Source organism: Diabrotica undecimpunctata, chromosome 10 (assembly GCF_040954645.1).
Source record: "Diabrotica undecimpunctata isolate CICGRU chromosome 10, icDiaUnde3, whole genome shotgun sequence".
NCBI classification, from domain to species: domain Eukaryota; kingdom Metazoa; phylum Arthropoda; class Insecta; order Coleoptera; family Chrysomelidae; genus Diabrotica; species Diabrotica undecimpunctata.
This window is the reverse complement of record NC_092812.1, coordinates 74,756,923-74,775,120: the sequence shown is the minus strand read 5'-3', so window position 1 is coordinate 74,775,120 and position 18,198 is coordinate 74,756,923. Positions and strand designations below refer to the sequence as shown.

Sequence of the window (18,198 nt, the reverse complement as noted above, 5' to 3'; positions counted from 1 at the left end):
ATCATGAAAAGGTTTTACTCTTTTAGTTTGATTTATTTGTTAAGTTATTACAATTTTAGCAAATGGATAATTTGATATTTCATTTTTAAACTTCATAATGCTGTAAATCATGACTCTCTACAGATATCTTGAAAGTTTTGTTACTATTTCTTACATATCCATTTAATAATGATTGAAGTGCATCGACTTGCAGGCTAAACTAAGCAAAGGTAGCCAGATATGGCTAGAAAATTCAGTTGTGCCAGCTAGAGATCTCAAAACTGAACTCTAAGCTCAACAAACTTCAATGGCTATGTCTCACACAGCCGACAGCACAGTGATATAAACAAAAAAGTGTCTGTACAGCGATTAAGAAGCCAAGGAGAAACTGTTTAATTATATTACCTTATAGCCCAGGGAACTAAAGATTTTTTCATGACACTCGTTGATATATGTGTCGTAACAACTGCTTTTCATAAATTTGGTTTTAACAATATGTAATAAACAAAATATGCAAAAAATATGAACGTCATTTTTTACTTATAAACAATGTAAGATCCCTAATTAAGTTTAAATACTTAAGTTGAAGACCGGTAAATTACATGGAAAAGTGATACAATTTTACTGAAAAAGCATAGAAAATTATTTAAAATTAGGGTTTGTAAAGTTGTTTTTATTAATTTTTTGCTTAATTATTGCAAAATTAGCTTAAAAAGTGGATTTTTCTGAAAATTGTTAATAACTTTTTTAAAATTGCACAAAAAACTTTAATTTCACGTGAGAATAAGGACAATATTACAAATATTCTGAAAGCACCAAATTGAATAAAAAGGCGTATTTTATCAAATTAAATCATTTACCGATTAAAACGTGTATGTTAAAAAATATTGTAATATAGGTTTGCAAAAGTATTGTGATTTTAAGCTTATAAACAATTAAAATGACTCAGGCGCAATAACATGTAGGAAGTTAATTTTTTGATTCGCCATGTTGGCATTTTTGCAGGAATTAAAAAAAACATAATGTTCTAAGACCCTTAAAACCCGAGACTTTTTTTTTGAAAATTTCACCAGGGCTTTATTTATAAAATAAACAATAAGCAGTATAAAAAGAATCATTTAAAAAAAGATTACGAGTCCAAGTTTAGACAAATTTTTTTTAAAAATGATTCCTTTAAAAATGCTCCGTCCATGATGCGTCACAGATAAAGGGTTTAAAAGCGAAGGGATTTTACTATTTCAAAAAATGAATTCATAAATTCAAAGTTATAAAAGTCACAATATCTCCGGTTCTAATCAACGAAAATTATTGTTTTGTTTACTTTGGGGTACATCTTTGTATATATTATGTTTCTTCTTCGCTTTTCACATAAAAAATTATTTTTTTTGTAAAATTTATTTTTAAAAGATATTATTTACATCTAGAATACATAAATATTAAAGTTACCTATCATTTCATAATCTTTTCTACTAATAATAATAAGAAAAAAGTAAAATTTTCCAAAATAAATATTTATTTTAAATTGTTTAAACAAATTACTCAAAAGCCCGGTCGTAGCCAACCTGTTCATGGAGCATTTAGAGAGGAGGGTAATGGACTCAGCATACAAGCCAAGGGTATGGTTTAGATACGTCGATGACACTTTTGTGATTTGGGGTCACGGAGTAGAAAAACTTAACGATTTCCTGTCTTATATAAACACACTACATCCAAATATTCAATTTACGATGGAAACAGAAAAAGATCAACAACTAGCGTTCCTAGATGTATTAGTAAACCTAAAGGAAGGTTACTTAGGACATAAAGTGTATCGAAAACCTACACACACGGGCAGATACCTAAACAGGAACTCAAATCATCATCCAAGCCAAAAACAAGGTATCATCAAGACTCTGGCGGAGAGGGCGAAGAGAATTTGTGAACCACTGCATCTTCAAAGTGAACTTCTTCATATTGAAAAAGCGCTCACCTCTAATGGTTATACCAGAAGAGAAATACATAAAGCGATGAACAACATCTCTAGAAGAAAGGACGAAGAAACAGAATGTAAAGGCAAAGCGTTCTTGCCCTATATATCGGGGGTAACGGACAGAATTGGACGAATACTTAACAAAGCCAACGTAAAGACCATTTTCAAGCCTTCAAAGAAAATCAAAGACTGCTTAAGATCGGTGAAAGACAAACGCGACCCATTAGCGAGGGCTGGAGTATACCGAATACCATGCACATGTGGAATGGTATATGTGGGAACCACGAAAAGACACACAAACACAAGGATAAATGAACATAAAAGCCATTGTCGGTTAGGACATATCGACAAATCTGCCGTAGCCGAACACGCTTTGGGAAGCGGAGAACATCGAATACTGTTTGAAGAAACGCAGATGCTGGACAAAACTCCACAGTACTACCCACGGTTGTATCGGGAAGCGGTGGAAATACATAAGCACCCAAATAATTTTAATCGAATAGAAGAAGGACTGAAAATTAACAAGATATGGATATCAATATTAAAATCCACAAACACTCTTCCCGCCAAACACGAAGAAAGAAAAGCTACTACGAACGACAGCACGCCCCCTCAAGCCGAAACCAGTGGAGGGGAGGCGAGTGGGAAATATAAATATTGCCTCCGTAGTGCAACGCGGCGTCAGTTTCAGGTTACAAGCGAAGCAGTAACATCTCCAGAAGATGCCAACTCCTAGTGTTGCATTACTTACATATTTTATAGTTCACTGTCGTCATTTTACGTCGTCGAATTACAACTGGTTCTATTTCTTCCATTAAATTATCGATTTCCCACATACTTTGTTCCACTTTAATCACGTGATTCATGTAGTTGTTCCACTTTTCTGGAGTAGATTGATTCACTCACTCCATACCAGTTCAATTGGATTCAATTCTGAGTGATATTCGTATGTCATAACCGTCATACTGTGACTTATAATCGGGATACGGCACTAACGACCACTTAATAGTGATAAAGAACCTGATAGAGAAGTCTGCAGAATACAACAAACCAGTAGCACTGATATTTGTCGACTACGAGAAAGCATTCGAAAATCGAAATATTGCTGTTGATGGAAGGGATATTGTGCAGACTACATCGTATATGTACTTAGGACATGAAATTCGGTTGAGCAGAGATAACCAGACATGTGAGCTCCCACGTCGCATAGGATTAGCCTGGGCAGCGTTTGGTGAATTAAACTATGTATTTAAATCGGATCTATCGATATGCCTAAAAAGGAAAATCTTTGACCAATGTGTGTTACCTGTACTCACTTATGGAGCGGAAACATTAACACCGACAAACAAGGTAGTGAATAAGATTTGCGTGACTCAGAGGTTGGGTGTCTCTCATACCAAACGAAGAAATACGTCGATCAGGACACGTCGCCAGATTATCAGACAACCGATGGACAAAACCTATTGTCGAGTGGAGACCATGACAAGAAGCTATAGGGAGCAGAGGAAATAACTGGATGCAAACCTCACAAGACAGAGACAGATTGGACGCATACAGGATGATGATGAATAAAATTCAAACACAGATTTTCAAATCAAGGTGTTTGGGACTTCTGGAATATTCTATTTAGAGGAACTTCAAGTGTTTCCACCTACTTAATACCGGCAACACTGAGCTTGCAAGGTTCCATGAGATTTACATAGCCCTTTGCTGCTCCTACTGCAAAGTGACTACTAAGCGCACTTATAGTACCACGTGAAATTAAAGTTTTTTGTGTATTTTTAGAAAAGTTATTAGTAATTTTACAAAAATCGACTTTTGATATTATTTTTACAATAATTAAGCAAGAAATTAACAAAAGTAATTTAACAAACTCTCATTTTAAAGGATTTTCTATGCTTTTCTAGTAAAATTGTGTTAATTTTCCATATAACTTACCGATCTTGTTTTAATATTTAAAATCAAATAGCGATCTTACATTGTTTATAAGTGAAAATGACATTTAATCGTTTGTATACTTTGTTTAATACATATTGTTATCACCAAATTTATCAAAAGCAGCTGTTAGATACCTGTAGCAAAGAGTGTCACGAAAAAAGCTTTTTATATGGTAATATCTCTGGTCTATTAGTAATAAATAGTAATGGCTAAGACAATACAAGCAACAAATTATTAATAATAATTCTCTGAGTTCAGATTCGGCAGGGAAAGATAGATCAAGGACAGCAAGGCGTCCCAGATCGCAAATCAGGGAAATAGTCCTGCCTATTTAGCATAAAATAAAAGCTGTAAATTGCGACATATGTACAATAAAAGAAACATGTACGAACACAAAAAATATCTACCCTACTAGGAATAAACAACATAAGATGGTTAAACTCTGGTGCAAGCAATACAAGGAAATCGGCTTCATTCCGATATCCGAAAGGATTATTTTGGTGCAACTTATGAACAGCCATGGATTGTCAACTCAATTTAATATAAATTTATGCCCTACTAGCTGATAAGGAGGAAGAAGATGTAGAAAAAACCTTTACATTTAACCTAATAGAAGGACGAAGGAAATTAGATGATACAACAGCAAAGAAATTTGAACCACCGAAGTATACATAAAAAAGGTTCTTTTTATTATTCATAGGCAATTCCTGTTTTTTTCCCTGTTTGTCCCAGTAATTCCTAATTTGTTTGCATTTGAATTAAGCCATTCACTTAATCAAACATGAATTTTTACTACTTATTGTAACTCTTCAATTTAATATCTTAATTCTCTCTCCTGATGCCAACCACAATGTATCTTCGCCTATTTTTAAAAAAATTAAACTGTTTGTCCTGTGTAGTGTAGTATAATGTACAATTTTATGTTTATGACATTCTTTGATTGTTGGATAGGTCAAAATTGACGAAATGCCCCTGAAGATGCTCTAGTAAGCGAAAGTACTTGGGCAAGATTTCATTATTAAACTGTGCTCGATATCTGCCTTTTATTTGTTCAAAATATCCTAATTGTTTTCCTGAAACCTACAGGTTCAATATCTTTATCACTTTCTATAACCTACATATTGGTTGTACATCTCTTATGTTGTTTTCAGCTATTCAATTCTACCATTTTTCTAATATATTGAAATGTATTTTCAAAATCTAATGTACATTGATATTATTTTTTTTTAGGAATCGTATGTTACATGTACATTTAGTGAGATTTGGTGTAGACTGTAATAGTTGGCTAGTCAAAGCAATGTGTGGCTCAGTTGAAATGAGAACCGTATATGTAGGTACAAAGATTGCACTGGCTGCTATCATTTCTAGATTAAGCTGTGAGAGAGCAGGAACAAGGTAATATTTTAAACCATATGGAAGTTTATGCTTCAATAAACACGTAGCATAATTTCTAATGTGTCTCTATTTTAGATTTAATGTTAGGGGTACGAATGATGAGGGACATGTAGCTAATTTTGTTGAGACTGAACAGGTGATATTTTTGGATAATGAAATTTCATCGTATATTCAAACAAGAGGCTCTGTTCCTTTATTTTGGGAACAACCGGGAGTACAGGTAAGTCTAAATATATAAAAGGTATGTCTTGTGTTTAAATGTAATAAATTGTAAATATTGCAGGTCGGCTCCCATAAAGTAAGAATTTCTAGGGGATATGAGACTTCCAAAACTGCATTTAACAGGCACATGACTACTATAAAAGCTCGATATGGAAAACAAATCATTGTAAATTTATTAGGAACTAGTTTAATAGGTAGTAAAGAAGGAGAGGCTAATCTAAGTCAGGAATTCCAGGTATATATTTCTATTATTTAATAATGAAATACATTTTATATTAGATTAAACATCTATATCAATAATTAAAATATAATAAGCTTAAAGTGGGATAGTTCCCGGGAATTGGTTCTAGTACACAATAGTAGTTAAAAAACTTTTTCATAAAGTGAAAACTTCTGTTGGAATTTGATTATATTTAAATAAAAAATTAAATAAAAATCCAAATGGATAGTTGATTTTTGCTTAGAATGAGCGTTTTCGAACTTATCAGTCCATCATCAGTGAACTTGAAAAGTAAGTAATCCCATTAAGTTAAGAAAAACGTAGTTGAAATTTTGACTGTTAATTAAAAAAATGTGGTTACGATTACTTACTTTGAAGTACTCGCGCTTCATCATCTCCACTGATTTATCTTTTAAAGATCTAGAGAGTCTCTCCATTGAGACTGATACAGTCATCCAAAATGTATCCGTTTCACTTACACAAAAAACTTCAATAAAGAACTCCTGCATTCAAACCATCAATATATTTAAAAATAAGCTTCTCTCCAACTTTAATTCTTCTACTTCCATTAACAATACATCTTCATCTCCCTCCTCTCCTAACATGTCCTTACGAAACTAAGTCACTTCTTTCCTGGACACCAATAATTTCACCCTTTTTCCAGTTCATCCTTCCAAGTCGTTTATTTCCAAAATGAAAAATAATCTTAAACAGTTTTCTGATTTCTTTTCTGAACAAAAAGCACGATACCACAAAATCCCCAGCAATCCTCTTATTCCGAGGTTGTATGGTTTACCAATGATGCACAAAGTTGCCATTCCTATTCGTCCCGTTGTCAGTTTTGTTAACACTCAATTTGCATAATAATAATAGTCTCCCGTTTTATACCGCTCGCGGCTTTGGGAGTATAGCAGGGTAGTCTGCTAGATCTAGGGCCTACGGTATACAAGGAAGGTAACATGGCCAGTGCTACGCTTCAACCGCCTATTATTACCCCTGGTTTTACCCAAGGTACTCATTTTATTCAGGCGTGAGAGAGAGAGAGAGAGAGAGAGAGAGAGAGAGAGAGAGAGAGAGAGAGAGACTACTTCGGCTTTCTCACGCCACTTAAAAATAAAAAAACATCAACCTAATATTCCTGAAGGTGTCAGTTTAATACATAATGTACAACAACAAAAACATATTTCAACTAGATTTATACAAAAATTTGGAAATTATCAAAGACATGAGGAACAGTCCTAATTGTGTCAAGAGACACTCTTCTTTCAACCGTAACTTCGTTCCCATTCACCGACTGTTGTTATCTTAGTTCCATACATTTTCCACCATTTTTTACTTACAACATTCATTCTTTATCTTCGTTTACATTTGTACACATGTTTATCAATGACTTCTCCGTTCTTCCATTCCTTCTAATTTAAATTATTTATCTTTCCCACATTAACTATAATTAACAACCGAACCCCTAATAATTTTAACCTGACTAATCTCATCCATTAATTTTATCCCTCTACAGCAATTATCCATTTTTTCTTCCCAATGCCCCGAACCTTTCTTATCCTATCACGTATAACCCACATCGAATGTCAAATCACTTCCCTATTTCACATTTTTTTTATGATCCTTTACTACTATAATTTACAACGAGTCATATAATGGATGGGGTCCATGGTATTGGTTAGGCCCTTGTTGAGGGTATTATTGACTTTAAACGAAATTTTAATGTTGTTTCAAGAACTGGTGAGAATTTGTTTGACTCTTTCAGATGATTTAGGGTAATGAAACGGTAAAGAAGCATAAATGGGAGAAATATTAGAAATTGAAAAAAGACTGACTGTTGAAGGAGTCTAAGCTCTCATTTGTGTTAAGGTTTTTGTATAATGCGTGGATCATGGCCATTGTTTACTGCAATTTGTTTGATAATATTCAATTCTTTGTTGAATTCAGTTGATGAAAGAGGTATAGAATGTAATGTATGAATAAGACTGCGGAACGCACAGAGCTTCTGTGAAAGGGGACGGTTTGAAGAAGAATGGATAACATCATCTGTTTGTGTAGGTTTACAGTAGATACCAAAGTTGCAGTGGGCATTTCGTATGGTGATAGATAAGTCGAGGAAGTTAATGGAGTTAGATGTTTCTAGTTCCATGGTAAAAGTGATGTTAGGATGGATTTTATTAATCTTGTAAAGTAAGTTATGAGCTGAATAGGAGTTTGCTAAAATGAAGACTAAGCAGTCATCAACATAACGGAACCAGTGTAGAAACTCAGGATTTTTTATAATATTATTGGACTCTAAATGATCTATAGACATCAGCTAGAAAGGGAATAAGCAACTACCCATTGCTAAACAACCAGGTTGTTGATAAAAGTTGTTGTTACCTTTATCGGTTTTTCTCAAGATAGGATGATGATTTTTGATTTTGTTTTTAATAGATTTTGGAGTGATTAGAAGGGACTTAGTTTTATTAAAGGACATGTTAGGTCAGGAGGGAGATGAATATGTATTGTTGATGGAAGTAGAAGAGTTGGGTAAAGGAGAAGATGAAGCTGAATTGTTGGTGGCCGTAGAAGAAATAAAGTTGGAGAGAAGCTCAGTTTTAAATCTATTGATGGTTTGAATACAGGAGCTTCTTATTGAATTTTTTTGTGTAAGTGAAACGGATAAGTTTTGTATAACTCTGCTAGTCAATGGAGGGACTCTCTAGATCTTTAAAAGATAAATCATTGGGGATGATGAAACGCAAGTACTTCAAATTAAGTAATCGTAACCACATTTTTAATTAACGGTCAAAATTTCAACCACGTTGTTCTTAACTTAGTGGGATTATTTACTTTTCAGGTTCACTGAAGATATACTGATAAGTCTGAAAGTGTTTGCTCTGAACAAAAATCAACTGTTGGAATCCATTTTGATTTTTTGATTTAATTTTTCAATTACATACCAAGTACAACATAAGTTTTCACTTCAATATAAAAGTTTTTTAAAATATAATAACTAAACCATTAGTTTTAAACTAGTTTTAAATTAGTTTTTCTGTTATTAATTATCTAAGAAACCAGGTATAAAGATTAATGAGAGTATTTAAGAACATGTATTGAAAAAGCTCTTTATGAGACCACAAGCAAGAAAAAGAAAATAAGAAGCTGGGAATGACTCTGAGCTTATTCCTGATGGTTTTCCGCAATACTTCAGCCCTATTAGGACATTTCCTTCCAATATACATTTTGTCATGTGTTTGACCGGGTATATTTTCCAAGTGAGAGAGTTATGTTGCCTTCGGATCCAGGCTTATTCCCGGTCGCGGACGATGCTTCGCGAACCGAAGTATTTGATGATGCTTTGCATCAGTTCTTTCATTGTCGTATATTTCCCGGTGACCTGGAACCCATACCAACTTGACAATTTTATGTTCCGCTAGTCTGTCGAGTTCCTATCGCTATCCCCACACTAGTCTATGCTTCCATGGCTGCTTGGCTATCTGTGCCTATATTGATCCCCTAATTAATGAACATACAGAATGGAATTATTTTAATCAACTGCTGGAGGAAGCTCAGTAGCTCTCAAAACAACAAAGCAATTTGACGAAGAAGTAAATTCGTTTACCAGACTCATCCAGAAAGCTGCATAGAATAGTACACTTGTTTTTAGAGGTGGCAACAATCAAGAAGCCCCCATCACTGCTCAATAAGACTTCTTCTTCTTTAAGTTCCATCTTCTATCGAAGGTTGGAAATCATCATGGCTATGCGGACTCTTTTGATTGTCGCTCTAAAAAGTTCTGCACTACTGCATTCAAACCATTCCCTTAAGTTCTTAAGCCAGGATATTCTTCGTCTTCCCACATTTGAATCCATGATATTCGTAGGATTCTTCTGTAACACCAAAATTCAAAGGCGGCCAACTTATTCAGATGGACTTGTTTTAGTGTCCACGCTTCCAAGCCATAAAGAAGAGTAGCGAACACGTAACATCGAAGCATTCTCAGGCGTAGTTCTAACCTTATATCCCGACAACAAAGAAACTTTTTAAGTTTAATGAATGATGTACGTGCTATTTCAATGCGTGTCCTAATTTCTTTGGTTTGGTCTACATCTGATGTTTTCGATGTTCCTAAGTATTTATAGTTATTAACACTCTCAATTGCAGTATCTTCAATAGTCAATTGGATATTTGCATGTGCAGATTTAGTCATGATCATGCATTTAGTTTTCTTTAAATTTATCTTCAGTCCGTATTCATGACAGCGTTCATTAAGGCGTTGCATTACGTTCTGTAAATCATTGTTGTTATCCGTCATTATTACTGTATCGTCTGCAAAGACGATAGTTATTCAAAACTTCTCCATTGATAGACGCAACCTTGGCGGACTCCTCTCTGTATTTTGATATTTTGGGTGTACTGGTTGTCAACTCTTACCTTGGCAGTTTGATTCCAATATAAATTAGATATAATTTTCATATCACGACTGTCAATATTTTTGCTTTTTAATATATCTACAAGGTTTTTTAAAGTCAAAAGTAAGCGAGGACCCGGTAGAAGGAGAATATCATGGCTGCGGAATTTAAGAACATGGTTTAAGAAAACCTCAACGGAGCTGTTTCGAGCCGCAGCGAGCAAGGTCATGATTGCCAATATGATTTCCAACATCCGAAACGGATAGGAACCAGAAGAAGAAGACAAGGTTTTTATGTTGAACCTTATCAAATGCCTTTTCAAAGTCTACAAAACATAAGTACATGTCCTGATTCATGTCCATGCATCTCTGAGCCAGCACATTCAAGTGGAACAAAGCATCTCTTGTACTCATACCATTTCTAAAGCCAAATTGTGTGTCACTAATTTCATATTCAATAGTTTTAACAATTCTGCTGTGAATTATTTTCAAAAATGTTTTAAGTGTGTGACTCATTAAAGCTATTGTTCTGTGATCTGAGCAAGTTGTTGCACTTGGCTTTTTGGGAATTGCTACAAAGGTCCATTGCAGTCATTGTCTGGGGATTGTGACAGTCTGATATATTAGATTAAAGAGTTCAACCATTACAATAAGACTACCAGACAATAATTAATTAATGAAATATAAAACGTCAAACCAACATCTACCAACAAGTTCCCCACATAACTTACTGTAAATAATAGAACTGAATAATCAATTTGGAAACCCACTAAATATCTTCAACGTCCAATAGCTTAAGTTCCTATTAGAAAAGGTGATGGAAGTTGGACCAATCTAGAAAAAGCAAATATGTTAGCAGAACGTCTTCAGGCCAAATTTCAACCTAACGAGGGTGCTAATTCATTGCCGACATTCAACCCAAATGAGCACACTGACCGAATTCAACTGGTTGCTCCTAAGGAAGTTGCTGAGGCATTTAAATACAATCTCATTCCGAAAAAAGCACCACGATTTTACCTGATAACCGGAGAGATTTTGAGGAGATTTCAAAAAAAGGCTTTGGTCACATTACCTACTTTGATCAATGCTTGTATTCGGATTAACCAAGTACCAGATGCATGGAAAACAGCCGAACTCGCAATGGTACCAAAAACCTGGTAAGAACTTAACAGAGTGAGTCATATCGGCTAGTTTAATTATTAACGATGATGTCGTTGCTTGCGTAATTGATCTTGAACTAAAGAAATCTGATAACATCCCATCAATTTGGCTTCAAAAGTAATCTTTTGGCTATTGACCAAGTGCATTGACTTACAGATTTCATTGAAAAATAGTAGAAAACAAGGTTGTGTGCTCTATGGCTTGTCTTCACTGCATATTATGTCATCTGCGGTTTTGTAAAGTTTAGTTTGTCTAGTCAAGTCTTGTTTTCAAGTTTTCCCGAGTGTATTTAAGATTCTTAAAAAGTTAATGTACCATGAAATATGTGATGCAATTTTTCTAACCGTTTTATAGAAACACCACAAAGAATCAATACATAGTGATGTGCCCCACATAGTATTCGATTATCATCAGGAGTGTCGTGGAGGAAATCAGGCAAACCTACAGAAACTGAAAAGTAAGCTTGAACAGCAGTTAAATGAGTTTGGTTTTTACCATGCAAATAGAAGTACAGTTCATAGGTAAGTAGTTGTCATTATCATATCTTTTTATCCAACAAGTTTATTAAAATCAAGAAATTTTCAAGGTAATATATCCGAGTTTTTAGAATTATTGGTAGGCCTATTAATTTGTACATCATGGTGTGGGCTATTGTCGGTGACAACAACCTATCCTACAGGCAAATTGGGAATTAACTGTTCTTTCAACTATTTTTCGTATTTTTATACATTAATGTTGTCATGATAATCTTGCAACTTGGCACTTAATGATAAAAATTAAAAGGGTATTCGGTATAAAACCCATTCACTTGTCACCGTTTATGATAACCAACCTAGTTTCTTTTGAAATATTTTAAACAATCCTTTACCACTATCATCTGACCAGCTGTTCGGCGTAATGTACCTACCCTGCATGTACATAGGTTCTATCAACAAATACATTTGGCTTACCTTCAATTCTGTAGTATTTAATATTGTTTAAATACTTAATACGTAGAGAATGAATGTAATTGTGTGTGTGTGTTTGGGCATTATTGGCTTCGGAGTCAATGTCTATTCTCCATCTTACCTTTATGGGATTATATTTATTATGCAAAAGCTCTAAAGGAGTGCTCATTGCTTTCTTCACGTTAGTTAGGTAGCCCTATAATCATAATCCTGCTCTAATTTTACAAAGATATATAATGAGTTGTTTTTTTTTTCTATTATATATTCACACGATGTAATGTAATTCAGTTGAATTAATAAACGTTGATTATCTTTCGTTTTCTGTCATTTAAATCCCAAATCTCTTGCATTCCTTTAAAAAGTACTCACAGTTCTGGTCCACACGTACGCTTTTTCTGCAATAGCTTCAATGATACACGACAACCTTCAGAAAATAATAAATTGTATTTCTAATGAACTGTTTCTCGTAGCCCCTAAAGTATATCACAGTTTCTTTCCTTTTAGCAGATATTGTAGCTGGAAATTCTTATAAATTATTTGAATTTGCGTTTGTTAACATATTCGCTTGTTCAATTATCCTTTCTACTGTTAGAACAGGGAACTAACGATTTTCCCATGACACTTGTTGATACAGGTATCTAATAACTGCTTTTGATACATTTGGTGATAACAGTATATAATAAACAAGATATTCAAAAGATTAAACGTCATTTTTTACTTAAAAACAATATATAACCAATATAAGCTTGCTATTTGATTTTAAATACTAAAGGTGAAGACCGTTAAATTATATAGAAAAGTGACAAAAGTTTACTAAAATCGTTTCAAATCCACTGGCTAGAAATTCTCGAAAATATTCTTATCAGTTCTATGTATGCCCCTAATAACTATATAATTACGGTTAAATATAAAACAATCTTTGTAAAAGCAAATTTCATTTATTGTTTAAGTGAGCAATACAATATTTTGCGGTTTCAAATATAAAATATTCTTCTTAAATTGTCTAATATTGAAACGCCACTACATAGCTCTTTCTATTGTCTACGCGGTAAAACATTTCGTGGAACTGCTCGCCACTGCATTTGAAACCATCTTGAAACCACCATGTAGTAGATATAAAAAAAATTGTATATGCATAATTATTTTTCAAAGACAACCTACATATTGCATTATTAAAGATTCCTTCGAATTTGCGTCATTCCTCCGCCATATAGCATTGTTGTATGAATATATTATAACTTTTGTATGACAACTATTATTTTTTTAATAATCTTTTCATGAGAAATATTTACCTAAGAGTTATATTTTTTAGTTTGCAAAAGGGCACTATCCGTACAAATTGCTTGGACTGTTTGGACAGGACAAATTGTGTCCAGACATTTATTGGCCTAGAGGTAATATTAACTTCTGACTAACTGACTTCTTTTCTTAGTTTCAATAATCTTCCAGATACTGTCTTGGCAATTATCCAGTATGCAGATGTTAGAGAAAAAGAGTAGGCTAGAAGAAGTTTTCAAGCAAATGTGGATAAATAACGGCAACGAAATTAGTAAAATATATGCAGGCACGGGTGCAATCCAAGGAGGATCAAAAGTAAGCCGAAAATTTACAAGATACAAAATATTTTTCAAATCCAAAGGTAATCAAAATGTTTTTTTAGTTAATGGATGGCGCGAGGTCAGCTGCTAGGACTATTCAAAACAATCTATTAGATAATTCTAAGCAAGAAGCTATCGATATTCTTTTAGTAGGTTCTACTTTATCTTCAGAATTGGCAGATCGAGCTAGAAATCTCTTGCCTTATAACACACTTCACGGTAAGTCATTATTTTTTCAAAATTTATAGTATATTTTGTGAAACATTATAAAACAAATAGCACTACTGTGTAAGATAATACATCAGCCGATCAGAGCCAGAGTAGTATGTCATTATTTTTATGAGAAGAACGAGGTATGCAGGTATGGCAGATAGATAGAGAACATATAGTCAAACTATATACCATCTAGTACTAATACGTTCTTTGAAATGTCGGGAGGATAGTTTATATGTAGATGGAGAAATAAATGGTAAAAAGCATCGATTGTTGGTGGATACCGGAGTGACCAAGACCATTATATGCCTGACAGTTATAAACAGCTGTAAGAAACTTTTACCAACGAGGTTATGACTGCAGACCGCCACACGTGAAAATGCCAACATCTATGGAGAAATCTAGATACAATTAGGAATTGGATCAGAAAAGTTCGCCCATACTGTCATAGTTGATGACATCGAAGAGGAATATTAGGAATGGATGTAATGAATTTGCTTGTATTTCAATTGGATTTTAAGAATAAGGTAATCAAAATTGGTAACGAGGAGGTATTTCTTCATCCACATGATGACATCTCTGATGACGGGTGATAACGTTATATCTGCAAGAAGGTAAACGATTATAATAGCGCTTTTGAAGAGTATTGTGGAGGAAGGAACACCTGTTACGATGTAGCCTTGGAACCATGATGAGGAGGTTGGCCGAGGAATTATAATTGGAAAGGAATTGGTGACTTCTGCTAAAGAAATTCGTGTAAGACTTATCAATTTCACTGACCCAGTGACCATCAAGAAAGAGACAAAAGTAGGAACCTGTGTACCTGTGACATCTATAATTCGTCAAACGACAACATCCGATAATTCAAACGACAAATTCGACCAAATGATTGCAGTTCCTGGTCAGTCTGTAAATCAGGTGGAAAAAAGGAAATTAAGGGAATTTCTTCGGCGGTATCGTGATATTTTCGTACCGAGAGGAAGAAAGACTACCGTTTGTTGAACAATGTTACCAAGAAAGATACTTATCCTTTGCCTCGGATCGACGACACGTTGGATACATTGGTTGGAAGTAAATTGTTTGTATATTGTTGTAAATTATCGTGTAAAAACATGGCTGGTTTAGTTAGACGACGTAATCGTCTTTGGGGAAACTTTTGAAGATCATCTGAAGAATTTGTAAAAAGTGTTTAATCGACTTAAAGCTGCCCAATTGATGTTAAATCCCAAGAAGTATACTATTTCAAAGTAAAGTTAATTATCTGGGTCATATAGTCAGCAAAGAAGGAGTGGCCGTGGATAGCGGAAAATCGATTCCATTAAGCAATGACCAGAACCGACTGACAAACATCAAGTGAGAAGTTTTATTGGGCTATGTATTTACTATCGGAGGTTTAAGAGTATATCAGTCGATTTGGAGTGCCTTTGGAGATCCATACTGATCAAAGAAGAAACTTCGAAAGCCATCTATTCCAGGGAATCTGTGATAGACTAGGCATGAAAAAACAAGAACTACAGCCTGTCATCCGCAATCAGATGGAATGGTAGAGCGAATGAATAAGACAGTTGGCAACTATTTGACAAAATTTGTGATCTATAGTTTGGATTTCGACCTGGAGAAGATGTAGCTGATGAAGATTACGTGAACGAATTGCGAAGAAGAATAGACGATATACACGAGTTGGTCCGTTCCCATCTTCAGATTGCTAGCGACCGAATGTCGGTACGAAAGAAACGGTACGATACCCAAGCCGAAAAAAGATAATTTAAGAAGAACGACAAAGTCTGGCTCTATAATCCAAAGCGAAAAGGTTGCTCTCCCAAGAGAAGATTAACGATGCTACCTATCAAATAAGCAAGATTTCGAGGGGAAAGCCGAAAACCATAACCGGCTGGCGTCATTCGAAGGAGACCACGACGTAGATGAAGAAGTGGATGTACACCAAGTCTAAGAAGTATCTAACCTCACGTTTGAGGAATCCATGGGGGCCTATGGAGGTACCGGTAAAGGAAGACATGATGTTACCACTGAAGAAAAGAAAGATCTCGCACTTCCAGATGACTACTCACTGGCCCATACCATCCCGGCCAGTATTAACGACGCACAAGGTTTGGCATCTCTCTTTTAAGGAAGTTTGGTCGATATACAGAACTTCAATGCCAACTACTAGCCTCTGGAAAAGCTTTGAAACTCCAAGATGTATCACGTTACCTTTTCTATCTGGTAACAAAAGACACTGCCTATGACTAACCTACCTACCAAGATGTATAGGAAGCCTGACTTCAATTGAGAGAGCATGTACCGGAGTTCAACGTACAAAAGTTCGCCATGCCCAAGCTATAGTACCGTCAATTAGATTGGAGGGTTGACCGAAATATGGTGGAGGAGATCTTTAAAGATACCGAAGTCCAGGTGTTAGTCTGTTGCAATCCGCATAGTTACTGGTGCGGAGAGAAAACCGTCCCTTGTCACGTTTATACAACTGTAAAGAGGGTCAAGTTGCCGATACCAGCATCCAGTTTCAGTTCCGACAAGGTTCCACGATAAATTAGACTTTATTAAAATAAATTCTAGTTTTCGTTTTTTGATGGTCGTATAAAATATGTTTGTTTAGTTGGTTTATACTGCTTTTTTCTTACTCTCTGTGGCACAAAATGCATATCATTAGCGGGTAGGCTTACATTTCGAAAGCTTTCCATTTTTACACATAGTATCTGTAATAGTGAGTTTTATTCAGTTTTAATTTTTTTCTTATGGCAAGTTGGTTTTTAACTCCTACTATTTTTTTTATTTCCAGCTCCTAATCATGTACTGCGAGAAATGTGTAAACGCTATACTGAGTATACCGAAGCTATACCTATTCGCGTAGGTGCAGGGACATACAATGTAAATGGAGGAAAACATTTTCGTAGTGTAGTTTTCAAAGACATTCAGCTCTCGGACTGGTTGTTAGATCCACATACCAAATGTCAAGGTAGCCTGGTTGACATTGGATATACAGACGCACACAAATCCATTCCAGTAGACATTTACGCTATAGGTTTTGAGGAAATAGTAGATTTAAATGCTGCTAACATCGTTAACTCTAGTTCGGAAAACGCTAAAGCTTGGGCTGCAGAGTTACAAAAAGTACTATCTAGAGATAGGCCTTATGTTTTGCTGACTTATCAACAGCTTGTCGGTGTATGCTTATATGTTTTTGTAAGACCTGAACATGTACCTTATATCCGAGATGTTGCTGTGGATTCTGTAAAAACTGGGCTAGGAGGACACACTGGCAATAAAGGTAAGTTTTCTATAGTTTTATTTCTCTAAAACGTACATAAATTGCGATCCACAATTATTTTCATCAAAGCTATCCGAGCAAAAAATTACGTATGGCTTGTTTTAATCTGAATTTGTATAATTGGTTTATACATTAATTTTGATTAACATTGTAAAACATAAAAAATCAGCCAAAACCTTTAACACAGAACTTTAATCAAAAATAAAAAAAATTAACAAAATTATAAGTAACAATAATAAATAAAATCAAAGAAGATGCTGTATATGTCCACCACCAACATCTCTACATAAGGTAACTTTTCTACTCATTGAGTCTATAATAACATTGTTTAGGACCCACGGACTATTATTTAATTCTTCAATATGATTCTCTATTTTTTGTCTAAGATCTTCCAAATACGCTACAGGAGTTTTAAAAATCGAATTTTTTAAATGTGGCCACAGAAAGAAATCACAGGAAGTCAAATCACAGGATCTAAGGGGGAATATACTAGTCGTATTTAAAGTTATGACTCTATTGTCGAAAAAGTCCATAATAAAATTCAAATTTTGCAGCGTTGTATGAATTCGAGAATAATTAATCATACCTCAATTGATTTATAAATGAAGTTAAAATTTCTTGACGGTATCTTTCAGCATTTAAGATCCCTTCGAAATTCTTACTTATAGCAGCCCAAACTCCAAGTTTCTGTGGATATAGAAGGGTTTATTTGCACTCCACATCCTCATATTCTGAGAATTTGTGTACCAAGAAAGATGAAACTAACATTCGTCAGTAAAAAAGGTTTTCCTAATTCTTCATCATTATTATTGAGCTTGTTCAGAAACCAATTACAGAAGGCTAGCCTTTGGGGATAGTCGTTTAGGGAGATTTC

At 34.6% G+C, this 18,198-nt stretch overlaps 1 protein-coding gene across 1 annotated transcript in view; it reads left to right on the top strand.

Moving 5' to 3' along the window:
• Synj (synaptojanin) overlaps nucleotides 1-18,198 on the top strand; it is a 37,185-nt gene that overhangs the window by 8,478 nt on the left and 10,509 nt on the right. Inside the window, exons 4-11 of the mRNA XM_072546746.1 lie at nucleotides 5,117-5,281; nucleotides 5,357-5,501; nucleotides 5,565-5,738; nucleotides 11,635-11,801; nucleotides 13,540-13,621; nucleotides 13,677-13,820; nucleotides 13,888-14,044; nucleotides 16,836-17,324. Of these exons, the coding sequence (XP_072402847.1) occupies nucleotides 5,117-5,281; nucleotides 5,357-5,501; nucleotides 5,565-5,738; nucleotides 11,635-11,801; nucleotides 13,540-13,621; nucleotides 13,677-13,820; nucleotides 13,888-14,044; nucleotides 16,836-17,324 (1,523 nt within the window). The remainder of the gene's footprint in view (nucleotides 1-5,116; nucleotides 5,282-5,356; nucleotides 5,502-5,564; nucleotides 5,739-11,634; nucleotides 11,802-13,539; nucleotides 13,622-13,676; nucleotides 13,821-13,887; nucleotides 14,045-16,835; nucleotides 17,325-18,198) is intronic.